General features: G+C 54.9%; 1 protein-coding gene across 2 annotated transcripts in view; it reads left to right on the forward strand.

Annotated features, from left to right (window-relative positions):
- SCUBE1 (signal peptide, CUB domain and EGF like domain containing 1) overlaps window positions 1-13,456 on the forward strand; it is a 137,196-nt gene that overhangs the window by 103,685 nt on the left and 20,055 nt on the right. For both annotated transcript variants that reach the window (XM_066255913.1, XM_066255923.1), the window contains 3 exons: window positions 2,099-2,221; window positions 4,541-4,657; window positions 6,151-6,273. In XM_066255913.1, the coding sequence (XP_066112010.1) occupies window positions 2,099-2,221; window positions 4,541-4,657; window positions 6,151-6,273 (363 nt within the window). The remainder of the gene's footprint in view (window positions 1-2,098; window positions 2,222-4,540; window positions 4,658-6,150; window positions 6,274-13,456) is intronic.

Raw genomic sequence — 13,456 nt, forward strand, 5'->3', positions numbered from 1 at the left:
GCTCTGCCCCTCCGGGGCGTCGCTCTGCCGCGACCAGAGCCACTCTAGCGCCTGGGGCAGAGACCAAGGAGCCATCCCCAGCACCCGGGCCATCCTTGCTCCAATGGAGCCTCGGCTGCAGGAGGGGAAGAGAGAGACAGAGGGGGGGGGGTAGAGAAGCAAATGGGCGCTTCTACTGTGTGCCCTGGCCAGGAATTGAACCCGGGTCCCCCGCACGCCAGGCCAACACTCTACCACTGAGCCAACCGGCCAGGGCCAGTTGTTGTTCTTAGTAACCATTTCAGAGTGCACACAGAGAGCACCTCCTGTTCAGAGAGGCGAAGTCCCCAGCTGATGGTGGCAGAGCTGGGTCAGGGCCAGGACTGGGGAACCGTACGCACCCCAGCGGCCTGCAGGAGATGCAGGGCATGCCCACAGGGTGTTCCGCGTTCCCCAGGCCCCGTCCCACTGGAGCCTCCCCAAGAACGAGGCTCCCGGGTCCATCCCTGTTGGACTCGCTTGCTGGTCACTCTCAAAGGCTTTGAGAATTGCCTGCAGGAGTCTCAGCATCTCTTTAACCGCCACCCCCACCCCCCAATGAACCTGACCACAGATGTTTTTGTTGTGTTGGGAACGTCCTGTGGGAACACAGCCTTAGACTTTGAGCAGAAGTCAAGCCCAGCCTATCTGGTTTGCGGGAAAAGAAGCGAGAGCGGTGTGGTGAGGCTCGCCCAAGACGGGAGCCGTGGGAATAGGACCACATCTCCTCCGTGGGGCTCAGCCACGTGTGGCAGACTGACCTTATTCACAGGGTGGTGCCAGAGGCACAGGACGGACACCGGGCCCTGTGCTCAGGTCAGGCTCAGTGGGCGCGGGAACCCAAGTCCACAGCTCTGCTCAGATGGCCGGAGGCCAACGCGGAGCGGTCCTCTCTGCTTTCCCTACTTCCTCTTCGCCCCCTCCAATCAGAGTGAGAACCCCACCCTGGAAGTCGTCTCTTAATTCTGCTACTACGTGCTGGGTCATGTCTGAAGAGGGGTGACTGGCGTGGTGGCTCAGGGGATCGAGCCCAAGGGAACTTTGGAGCAAGGAGAGGCACCTTGGGGACAGGTCTCTGAGAAGTCTGACAGGTTGGCCTGAGTCTAGCAGGGGTCTCCAAATTTTTACACAGGGGGCCAGTTCACTGTCCCTCAGACCATTGGAGGGCTGCCAAATACAGTGGTCCTCTCACTGACCACCAATGAAAGAGGTGCCCCTTCCAGAAGTGCAGTGGGGGCTGGATAAATGGCCTCAGGGGGCCGCATTGCGGCCTGCGGGCCGTAGTTTGGGGATGCCTGGTCTAGAGCAAAGCCCACATGAGCAGGGCTGGGGTGGGGGGCTGGGAGGGTCAGGGAGCTCAGGATGCGTCAGTAAGCAGACCGCTCTGTGAGGGAGAAAGCTGCCATCACTGGACATCTGCCAGCAGAGGCTGCCTGGCAGGACACTCAGGACAGGCCCATTTCTGGCTGGGGTTGAGCCAGGTAGCCTTCAGGGGTCAGCCACACTCGTTAAATGCTGAGTGAAGAAGTGGCTCAAACCAGCAAGTGGGAAGTGGGGTGGGGTAGCAGGAAGAACCAGACTGAGAAGTCAGGCCCAGGGTCACCCCGCACCCCTATCACTGCAGCCCCTCCGGCCAGCCACTAAGAGCTGGCCGAGCTCTGACAGCGCCTGCCCCTCCAAGGTGTTACTTCATTTACTCCTGCGCGATGCTTCTGGTCCTTGTCTCACAGACCAGGAGTTGAGGTCACAGCCACCGGGAAGCAGCCTGCCTGCCCCGAGGCGGCCCCTCAGAGTGCTGGTGGAACGACTGGCCTTCACCTTCTCTGCTGTCTTGCCCCACACAGCAGACATCAATCAGTTCCTCTCCCTTCTTTGATGGCAAAGTCCCAGGGGGAAGAGATGTAACTCATCCTCTCGACTCCCGCCACTCCGAACCGGACCCCCCATCCCTGTGCTCGGTTGGGGAAACTGAGGCCATCCCTGGGCAGTGGGCGGCAGGCAAGTCAGGGAAGAGCGGGTGATGGGCTGTCGTCCCCCACCTCGCGGCCCATCCTACCCCCACCACACTTGACTCTGGCAGACATCAACGAGTGCCTGGTCAACAACGGCGGCTGCGACCACTTCTGCCGCAACACTGTGGGCAGCTTCGAGTGCGGCTGCCGGAAGGGCTACAAGTTGCTGACTGACGAGCGGACGTGCCAAGGTGAGCCTTCTCTGTGCCCAGGTAGCCTTTCGGCCCCGGTCCCGTACCCTCCCGGGCATGTACATGCTCCTGAGAGAGGGGGTGAGTATGGGGTGGAGTTTGAACACCCTGCCAGCTGGATCTGAAGAAGCAGGTACTGTTTTGGGTCCTTAGCACATGCTCTTGCCCTTCCTGTCTTCCCTGTCCTTTATGACCCTAGGGGCCCTCAGAAGCCATTCAGTCCAACCTGTTTCTGTTATGGATGGAAAGTGAGGCCCAGGGAGAGAGTAGCGTGTGTCCCATGTGGCACCGCCAGTCAGTGGAGTCCCACAAGTGGCTCTGTCCCTCCAGTCCTGTCCCTTCCCGGGACTCCCGGGCCTCCTCCAGTGGCTTTGGAGGTGGAATACTGCCACCTGGTGGAAGCAGCATCACATTGCAGGAGCTCTCCAACAGTCCTGTGCCTGCTAGGAGCAGGAGCAATGGGAGGAGAAATCTGTCCAGAACTCAAGAATCAGAGCCCAAGACAAATCCAGAAGACATCCAGTGTTCAGCAGGATCCCAGAGCATGAGCAGTGCAGAGAGTGGTCAGGGAAGGCTTCCTGGGAGGGACTCTGGTTAAAGGTTTGAAGGGTGAATAGGGGTTTTCCAGGAGCAGCCAGGGAGGTAAAAACCACGGCAGGCAGCGGCACTGTTGGGCTGAAGGAGTTTGGGGAACCACAAGGAGTCCTGTCGGGCTCGGTGGTGGAGGAGGGCTAGTTCCAGCATGATTACTCTGTTACCAGTCTAGTTGTTTTCTTTCCACGGGGGACCAGGCTGCCCGTGGCCAAGTCTGGCTGTGGGACTGGCAGCTTTCTGCCTGTTAGTGCCGCTCAGGGCCTGGTCCTGGGGCATCTCGAGGCCCTGAGGGGTGAAAGCTGTTCTCCCAAGAGAAAGGCAAAAGCAGAAGGTTAATAAGGGAGGATCCAGGGCTCATCACACCCCAGGCCAAAAGGACAAGGGTCCTCTGGGAGCTCAGTGTCTGTCTAGGCCCCAGTCAAGGCCCTTGACCCTTGACTTTGTTTCTCCATCTGCCTCGTGGAGGGTGGAGGGAGGGCCCTTGACTTTGCATCCCAGCTGCCTTGTGAGAGAGGCAGGCAGCTTCCAAGGAACAAGGAGGTGATGACATACCTGCTTCTGGTCTCCGGCCATGTCTTCTCCATCCTCTTCCGGTCTCATCTCTGAGACCCTGAGGTTCTGCGCATGCCCCACCCCTGCTCCAGCACTGCTCTGGGCTCCCAAGTTCCAGTAGGGAATGGTCTAAGCACCTCTACTTGGCACTCAGGGCCCTGAAAATAAGGACCCCGGACACCTCTCCAGCCCCCCTGAGCTCCACACAATCCCCTGGGTGCCCTGCTTTGCCACCTCCCAGCCTTTGCCTGCAGTACCCTTCCCCCACCCTAATTCTTGCGTTCCAAACTAGCTCAGGTGCCATAAGCATCAGACCTTCCCAGGTTCCCACCCCTGGAAGGGGTCACATTCCCCTCTGAGCACCCACAGCACAAGTCCTTCCTTGTGTAATTGTTACTGCAAACGCCCATATATTAGGAATATGTGTGTAGCTACATGAGCTAATGTATCCAGAGAATGAACTCCAACTACAGTGCCCATGGAGAAGCAAGAAGCCTCATCAACTGACCCACTAGAGCCGTATTTCTCGGAATTTATGGCCAGGTCAGATTTGTCTCCTATGAGCATGTGGCTTATTTCGTCCTTTCTGGTAATAAGCACTCTTTCCTTTTTTACCCTGGCTGCCAGGGAACTCAGGATCAAATTTCATGTCCTACCAAGATTATACCGAATTACCCTTTATGGGTAACATATTTCTCCCCGCCCCTCTTTCTATTCATGTCATTCCACTTATTTTTCTCAAGAGACATCTTGGGGTGACAGGAAAACTCACTTTGTCAAGAACCAGGGAACTTGGCTTTATGTCCTAGTTCAGCTGCCTCCTCGGGCCAGCCCCTGTCACTTTCCTGCAGAGATGGATTAAAAACCAATCCTAATTACAGTTGAATGCAAAATATTAAAAAGGCAGAAATTGATAATAATCCCTTCCGTTCAAAATACGTCCACTCCCCCTTTCAGAAAGGATGCAAAGTGGTTTCTGACCCACAAACATAAGGTAATGGAGACAAAATGGAAAACCAGGCAGTGACAGGATGTGGATTAGCTGGGCACTGAGCCCAGGGCCCAGGGACTGGCTGTGCACAAAGATATATGTTGAGTGGCTGAGTGGCAGGCCGTGCCCATCCACCACACCCTGAAACTCCTCCCCAAACTTTGTCTCCTGTGGCCACACAGACATCGACGAGTGCTCCTTCGAGAGGACCTGCGACCACATCTGCATCAACTCCCCAGGCAGCTTCCAGTGCCTGTGTCACCGCGGCTACACACTTTATGGGACAACCCACTGCGGAGGTCTGCAGCCCGCCCGCCAGGGCCACCTCCCCCCCGAGGCACGCGCCTGGCCGCATGGCCACCTACACGCACCTCACACCCTGACCCTGACTCTGACTCTGATGGGCAGAGCAGCTCAGCCAAGGGCAAAACGGGAGGGTCGGGGGGGGGGGAGCAGCAAGTATCCGCTGGGTGCTAAGCCTTAGCCAGGCTGTGGGCATACGCATGGAAACAGCAGCTACACGGGATCCCGGTCCAGAAGGGGGGTGGCCGCCACATAGTTAATCCCATAGGCAATTCATTCCAGTGAAGGAGGGGAGCAATAGAGAAGGCAGAATAGGGAGATAATAGAGGATCCTAAATGAGGAGTGTTTGGGTCAAGATGAGAGGAAGCACTCCAAAGGGATGAGCGTGTGCAAAAGCACTGAGGCAGAGGGGCCAAGAGGCAGCCTGTACTGCTCAAGCCCAGGAGCATGATGGGAGCTGCAGACAGGGAAGATACTGGGCGTCGTGAATCCCGGAAGGAACTTGGGTTTTATTCCCAGAGAGAAGAGAAATTACTGGAGGCTTTGATCAGGGTGTGAATTGGCCAAGTTCATGTAACCAGATTGCTCTGGCACCATGTGTTTAGGAGAGTAAAACCCAGGGTATCAGTGGGGAGAGAGCTCCAGACATAGCAAGAGCTGCTGGAGTGTGGGCAGAGTGGGGAGAGACGAGAAGGGGAAGGTTCTAGATGGCTTTAGGAGCCACAGACATGGGACTTGGGGATGGATGGGCATGGTAGTGAAGACAATGGCCCAGGAGTCCTGGGTGTCTCTTCTTTTCCTGTGACCTGGCTGCTGAGCAGCTGTGAAGGTCCGAAGAGGCAGGCAGGGAAGTGATCATGCACTGCTAGTGCCGGGGGCGGCTCTTGGGGTAGGCTGCAGATTCTCCTGCAGGGACCCCCATAACCTGGGCACCCGCTGCCCTGGCCTGCCGAGCCCCGGATGCAGGTGGCTGGGGTGCTCACAGTCATGCGCCCCAGTGTGAATGTGGTCCAGCCCTTCCCTACTCGCCAACGTGTGCTTTTGATCTGGGTGGTCAGAGGAGAAAGGGCCTCATCAGAGGCGACTTCTTTTAGCCTGGTGCCCATTGTACAGGAGGGGAACAGCTGGGAAGGGGCCTGTCCCAAGGCCCACAGTGAGATGAGGCCCTAGGACCACTGGGCCAGTGCTAGCTCCTGCCCCACATGACCTGACAGGAACCTGAATTTTTTGTGTCAATTCTCTGCCCACCCCCCAGTCTGAGTAGCAAAGATGTGTGTTAGTAGCTGTGGGAGGCTTGTATGTGCACGTGTGTGTATGCTTCTGTGTGATGTGTGTGGCCACATGTCTGCATGCTGTAACAGTATCAGGCTAGGCTCAGGGGATTCTCTGCCCTCCAGTCGGGTGGGCCCTGCCCTGTCAGCCCTGAGGGTGTGGCCTGGGCTGGCCAGCACTGGAACTTCCTGCCCTTACCCCCGCCTGTGCTCCCAGATGTGGACGAGTGCAGCATGAACAACGGGAGCTGCGACCAGGGCTGTATCAACACCAAGGGCAGCTTTGAATGCGTCTGCCCCCCGGGGAGGCGGCTGCACTGGAACCGGAAGGACTGTGTGGGTGAGTGCCCTGGGCGGCCAAGGCTGGGGCCCACGCTTTCCACATGGTGACTGGTGGGAGGGGGAGGGCAGAGGCTTCTGCAGAGTGGGTGAGGCAGGACCCACTGCTTCCTTTGGGCCTCGGGGTTACTGGGTAGGTGTCCTCTGCTGCGGGCAGGTGGCGGGTGAGACTGAGGCTTACAGAATCAGAAGGGACATGGTGGCAGAGCACGCTTAATGTCACTGGAGCACAGACAGACCTGCGGGGGGAGGGGGAGACCTGGGGGTCAGCATGCGCAGCCAGACTATGGGCTCAGAAGGAGCAGGGGGTAAGCATGGAGGCCTCAGCTCCCCCAGTTCCCCCTTGTCCTGCCAAGGAAGCTTGTAGGGAGGAGGTTGCAGGTGCAGCAGCATCTTAGCCTGGATGGGGGACACCTGGGAGCAGCTGGGCCTCTGCAGACCCACCACTTGCCGAGGCTACCAGCCGCATGACGTCAGGTGGGGGCGGGGCAGGTGTCCAGAGCACAGGGGTCGCTCGTCCTCTGCTGGTGTGCTGTAGGAACTGGGGTACCTCTAAGCTGAGTTCTGGACAATTCCCACACTCACTGGTTCCACAAACACATGATGACCACCCACTGTGTGCTGACCCAGTTCTGGGTGCTGGAGCTGTCCCTGAACTGGCTTTCGGGTTTCTGCCCAGGGCAGCCAGAGTGAGCCTTTCAGAGCTGAGTCAGAATGTGCCCTCTCTGTTGTGTCCCCTCCAGTGACTCCTCGTCACAGAAGCAAAGCCAGCGTTCTCTGGCCAGCAGGCTCTCCACCTGGCTGATGCCCCCACCCCATCAACACAGTGGGTGCACAAGGCCCTCTTGGCCAGCATGGCTCCTCACTCTCTGTGAGGTTTTCTCTGAACACAAACCCTCTGTCCCCTTCGCTTTCTGGCTTTCCTTCCCTCCCAGCGCATTGCGAACCACCAGGCATAATAGCCATTTTGCACACTCCCGTTGTGTTTGCCAATCTGTCCTCACTGGACTGTCTGCTCTACAGCTGAGCGGGTCTTCTGGCCTGTCTTGCTCACTGCTGCACCCCCAGCCCCTACAGCAGAGCTTGGCAGTTAGACACTCAGTAAGTATTTGTTGAATGAATGAAAGGGTTCAAGAATGAACACTATCACTTAATACTGGAAATCAACAGCTGAGCTGACTGCTTTCTAGGTAAGAATTGCTGTGCTGTTCAGGCAGTCTTGTTGAGCGAAGGAAACTGCTGGTTCTGTCTACAGTTTGAGGAAGAGCTCTTTGGGGCTGTGTTGGTTACAGGATTAGGTGCTGTTGGTCTTAGGAGAGTGGCCCCTGCTGGGTAGAAAGGAAAACCAGCCTTAGACGCCTGGTCCCTGAGTGGGCTGGACCAGTTGGCTGACTTGCCCAGCCTGGGGCTGTCACCGATTGATTGGTTCCACAGGCGTGTCCACTGATTTGCTTGGGTAGTGCTGGCTGTGGCACTTACTTGTTTCCAGAGCTAGGGGCTGCAGGCATTCTCTGGGCTATGGGAAGTGTGGATTTTGCTCTCAGCCCCCCTTTTGGTCATCCCTCAGAGCTGCAGGAGTGGCCACCAGGGTTTATCCCAATCCTCACCACTGCCATCCACCCTCCATGACAAGCTATTGCTGGAGGTCTGATCTTCAGGCCACTGTCAGGGTGATTTATCCTGCTTTTGTCTCTAAGTCACCAGCTGGGGCTATGACTGCATGGAGCAGTTAATGTCCTGGGCAGTAGACACAGAATGACTGAGATGGACACCTGTAACTGAAGATGTTGTTAGACGGGGCGGGAATGCCCTCCAGAACCAAGAGCTCCCAGGGCTGACCAAGAATGCTGGGCCCACCAACTCTCTGCATCTACCTTCGCTATTCAGGTGGCTTCCTCCTAATTTAGCCTCAATGCGGGCAGTCCCACCTCGCCTCTGCTGGGAATCCAAGTTCAAAACGAAATGCTGGCGGTGGCTCAAACTCCCCCTGGTTGACCAAGGTTGTACTGTGCCCGTGACTGCTTGCATGAGGCAGTCAGGCTGGTTTGTAACGCCCCCTGCACATGTACCGTGCTGTAGGCTGCACTATTCACTCCAGCACCCAAAGTGAGGGCAACATTTTGATGACCATTCACAGTTGTCCAGTTCCTACAGAGGGGACCAATAGCCTCTGCAGCCTGCTTCACCAGCTAGTATTTATGTCCCTCAGGGGTTATTCCTCAGATTCCCTCAGATGCCCCGTGGGAAAGTGTCGTTCACTGAGGGCACTAAGGAGTCCTTCACCTGGAATGGTGTAAGAGCCCCACAGGACAGTGAGTGTGGTCCTGGAGTGGCGTAACTGAACAAGACTTCCATGTGAGAGATGGGGTGCACCTTCACAGAGCTGTGGGTATATTGTCTGTGGGTGTCGGCATAATAAACAGAAGCATTGCAGGATGGTGGAATCCACCTCTTCCAGAGCCAGGGAATTTTTCTGCTTTTCTGTCTCGTCTACAGAGAGTGTCATCATCAATAAGGTTTGTGTAACATACTTTGTACCATGTTTCAGTGTTGGCTTCCCTAGCAATAGCTTGGGAGAACCAACTTAAAAGAACTAGTATGGCCGTTACCCCTAGAGAAGTCTGGCTGTAGCTGAGCTATCGTTTGTAAAGGAGACACAATAGGATAAACCGGAAGTTTTTTACCTTAAATGCACAAGGTTTGGGAAAATGTGACCAAAAGAACGAAGAGGCCCTAGCCGGTTGGCTCAGTGGTAGAGAGTCGGCCTGGCGTGCAGAAGTCCCGGGTTCGATTCCCGGCCAGGGCACACAGGAGAAGCGCCCATCTGCTTCTCCACCCCTCCCCCTCTCCTTCTTCTCTGTCTCTCTCTTCCCCTCCCACAGTCGAGGCTCCATTGGAGCAAAGATGGCCCGGGCGCTGGGGATGGCTCCTTGGCCTCTGCCCCAGGCACTGGAGTGGCTCTGGTCGCAACAGAGCGACGCCCCGGAGGGGCAGAGCGTCGCCCCCTGGTGGGCGTGCCGGGTGGATCCCAGTCGGGCGCACGCGGGAGTCTGTCTGACTGTCTCTCCCGTTTCCAGCTTCAGAAAAATACAAAAAAAAAAAAAAAAAAAAGAATGAAGAACGCAGGTATGCAACAGAGAATAATGGAACCAGCAGATGCCAAGAAGGATTTATTCCAGGAGTCGTACACAAAAGCCATCAACTTCATGTAGTCATCTTCCTGTGCTGAGACTTCTGGATATGACAGTGTCCGTGAGATATCTGTGCCCAAGGATCTCGGAAGAACCTGTTTATGACCTCCAACTGGTGACTTTACAGTTCTGAAAAACCCATTTCCATTTTCCAAAACATGAAGGGTAACAAAGACAGTAAAATTTCTGAGTAATAGCTCTCCCAGTAAGATGTGTCTACATATTACTAAATAAGTTTGCCTGTCCCAAATAAGGAACACAAATGTCTTATAAAATAACCCCTGTGAGTGCTGTTATTTTTCTCACCACTTTTTTTTCCCAACCATTGAAGCACAAGGGGCTTCTTCAGTTCATCAAGAAAGTCAACCTACTGTTATTATTCCATGTTTATAACCTGTAACATCCACTGGGAGAGATTCAGAGAACCCCCGGGTCTGGCTCAAGCCTGTGTCCCATCTTTACACTTCACCCAGGAGTCTGTTGGTCACAGACAAGCCAGGAACTGGTCATTTCCTCTGCCAGCCAGGAGATTTCTCACCGGCGTTGTGTAGAAACCCAGCCAATGTGTGCCCCCGGGACGAGTCGTCTTAGGGGAGATGTTAGCGACAGGAGGGGGTCTGGTGGTTCCAGGTGGCCCTCCCACCTTCGCCAGACGTCACTTTCATGATCTCACAACTTGACTTTGTTCCCTCGCTCCCTTTCAGACTAGGACGCCAAACACAGTATGTCTGCAGCAGAAGGCCGGGCCTCTCCACGGTCTGTCTGCCTGAGGACCGCGCTTGCGGCAGCCCCGTTAGCACGCGGACCCAGGAGCCGTCTCCTGTGCTGCGACCTCGTGTCTCACGCCTCCTTAAGGGCAGGGAACCTCTCTGTTTGCATAGTTTTCCCAAATTGAATGCCACACCTCTGAGTGTACATATTTGTCCTTCATCTTTAGCTATTTGACATGCCCTGAAGAAGGCCACAGCTTGGCCACTGCAGCCGATTTGAGTCCCTCGGGACTGGATTCCAGCCACCTGGATGATCCATGCCCCTTTCTTCCTCAGTTCCCTGTGGTTTACATCTGTTTTATTCTAAAAGAATTTATAGTTTTAGCTCTTATTTTGAGGTCTTTGATCCATTTTGAGGTAATTCTGTATATGATGTGAAATAGGGGGTCCGACTTCATTTTTGGCATGTGACTATCCAGTTGTTACCGGGTCACTGTTGACAAGACCATTCACTTTCCCCATTGAATTGTCCCGACGCCCTCTGGAGATCGACTGGCCATACACGCGGGGGTTTATTTCTGAACTCTCAGTTCTGTTCCACTGATCTATCCGTCTGTCCAGGGCCCGTGCCCCACTGTCTTGATCACTCTAGCTTTATAGGTAAGTTTTTAAGTCATGAAGTGTAAGTCCTCCGACTTTGATTTTCAAGTTCAAGACGGGTCCGGTTATTCTTGAACTTCCACTTAAATGTTAAGATCTCTTCATTTTTAAGGGGAGTCCCATCAACAAACAGTATTAAGTGGGGTTCTGAATATTTTTTATTTATTCATTTTTAGAGAGAGAGAGAAGGGGGGAGGAGCTGGAAGCATCAACTCCCATATGTGCCTTGACCAGGCAAGCCCAGTGTTTCGAACCGGCGACCTCAGCATTTCCAGGTCGACGCTTTATCCCCTGCGCCACCACAGGTTAGGCTTAAGTGGGGTTCTGGTATGGAGTGTCCAAAAGACCCGTTCCAGATACTGAACCCTTCGGGAGTACAGGCATACAGAGATGATTATCTCCTTCAGGAACAGGTGAGAGAAGGGCCCCATGGTGACATGAGAAGGAGAAGGGAACCAGACACCTAACTGGTCCATTGACCAGCAGAAAGAATACTGGGCATGTTCCATTCACAGTAGGGCCCACACTGCAGAGGTACAGGTGATGCCAGCACGAAGCCTGAAGAGGCGCCAGCCACATCAGCCGAGACCGCAAAGCTCTGAGGCAGGGTGGGCGCACGTAGGCCGTGGGTGTTTGTCATGTGGCTGAGCTCGCACCCCAAGAGCACGGCCTAACCTTTGCATGTTCATACCAGAAAAATAGAAAGCATATGGCCGTCTGGGAAGGTGCGTTCTGGCTCCTCCCTGGGCTCTGTCCCAAGCGTTCCGCTGGCGCAGTGGAAGCTGCGCCCAGGGATTCTGTGTTCGAATCCCACGTAATGTAGGTATACGACAGCTCCCAAACACGAGAATGTGAATCATATATAGGAGAATTTTCTGGGGCCTCTAAAAGTAACCCCCGAGGTTTGTTTTAGCCAGCAACCCATTTACAGACCAGGTCCCTCCCCACTACTCTGCACTTTGATCGGAGAAGGGAGGTCATTTTCAGACAACGGTCCCAACCTGTGACTTGGGAAAGAACTGAGTATTGTTAGGAAGTCCCACTGTTTGAGTGGTTTCAGTAAACCCAAGCAGATCCAGCTGTGTCCCTGCAAGCCCTCCACCACTTCCTGTCCATTCTCAAACTGGCCTCTCGTTGCGTCCTTGTGTGTTCTCCCAGAAACAGACGTTCTTCCTTTAAGGCAAATGTACTTTTTCCCTTGTTTTTACTACTGCCAGTCAATCTGCCTTCCCTCTTCTTGGGCGACTTTGAACTTTCTTCTGAGGGCTGTGATATTCCCCGGCGGTGAATTATTGGTGTGTATGGTGGAGTCAGAGATTCTACCTTACATGCAAGCTAAGGAAACTAGCCTGCGGCGATTTCCTGAGTGCTGGCCGAGGTCAGGAGATGCCTGGGTCGAAGACCGGGGACTTCATGACCCACAGCTCAGCAGGGAGCATGAATGCCATGTTTACATTGGTTCCCCTCACCTGCCCTTAAGTCCCACTCACCTGGTAAAGCTGCACAAGTAGGGTGCCTGGATCACACAAAGGAACCTTGCTTGGCAAGCACCACTCTCACTGGGAACAGAGGCCAAGCCTGCCCTTTGGGGAGATGGTAGCTTGTCCCCGGCGAGCAGGCACAGGGACGCTCAGGGCCAGACGGTGTGCCTTTCCTTAAGAGGGGCCTCCATGCTGTTGTCCATCTGTGGTTACTGACAATTCCCTTTGGGAATGTAGAGAAAGTACTGGAACTCTTGGGAGCTATTATCTCCCTGGAAGTTTGTGGATGGTTGTCCTGTTTCTTAGCCAGTGTGAACCCGGGTCCTTCCGGTGCCCTTCTTGGAGGGCGTTAGCTGCAGGTGCTTCTCTTTGTAGTTTCTGGATTCTTTAGGAGCAGAAAACTTTTGGACTTGTATTTATTTGGGTGCCAGATGTTTTATCTGGAGAGCCATGAGTTTGCTTATATTTCTAGAGTGTTTACGTTCTGAGTGTCCCTGAACGTGCTCGGCCACATGTTGAAGGTCATCCAGACCGGCCATTTCCCACGCCAGTTTATTTTCCAGAGAAATCCCCTCTTCAGCCCAGGCGCCAGCGCGACTGCCACTGAGACGGGCTCAGAGTGTGGCACTTCCGTAGGTGTCTGCGATATCTGTAACAGCAGTTCTGATGTGTTCCAAACTGTAGGACTCTCAGCTGTCCCGCAAGCCACGAGAGGGTCTTAATACCTGGAAGATAAATAAGCATGTGAGGAATTCTGAAGCTCAGTTCTGGACGTCTTCAGACCCCAGTGGACGTGTCTGGGGGCGGTCCCAGGCTGGGTTCCCAGTGGCTTCCCTTGCTTAGGGTCAGTCACTGCCAAGAAGCCCATGCCCATTTTCAGCTGTTCCTTTTCCCAGCTGGGCATGGACACCTGCTCTAAAGAACTCAGCCTCACTCAGGGAGCTCCTGGCCTGGGCATGGGGTGTGACCCTGCTCATGGACAGTTTACACCGGGGTCGGGAGGAGGGAGCAAGCCAGTTCTCTGAGCCCAGCTCCTCCCAGCCCTTTCCCGCTGAGACAGTCTAGCCACGGGACAGATGTGGTAGGGGGCCTAGTAGTCTATGCTCAGGGGCCCTGCCCGCCCCAGAAAGCCTCCAGCTTGG

The sequence above is a fragment of the Saccopteryx bilineata genome, chromosome 1 (genome assembly GCF_036850765.1).
Source record: "Saccopteryx bilineata isolate mSacBil1 chromosome 1, mSacBil1_pri_phased_curated, whole genome shotgun sequence".
In the NCBI taxonomy this organism is placed as follows: Eukaryota; Metazoa; Chordata; class Mammalia; order Chiroptera; family Emballonuridae; genus Saccopteryx; species Saccopteryx bilineata.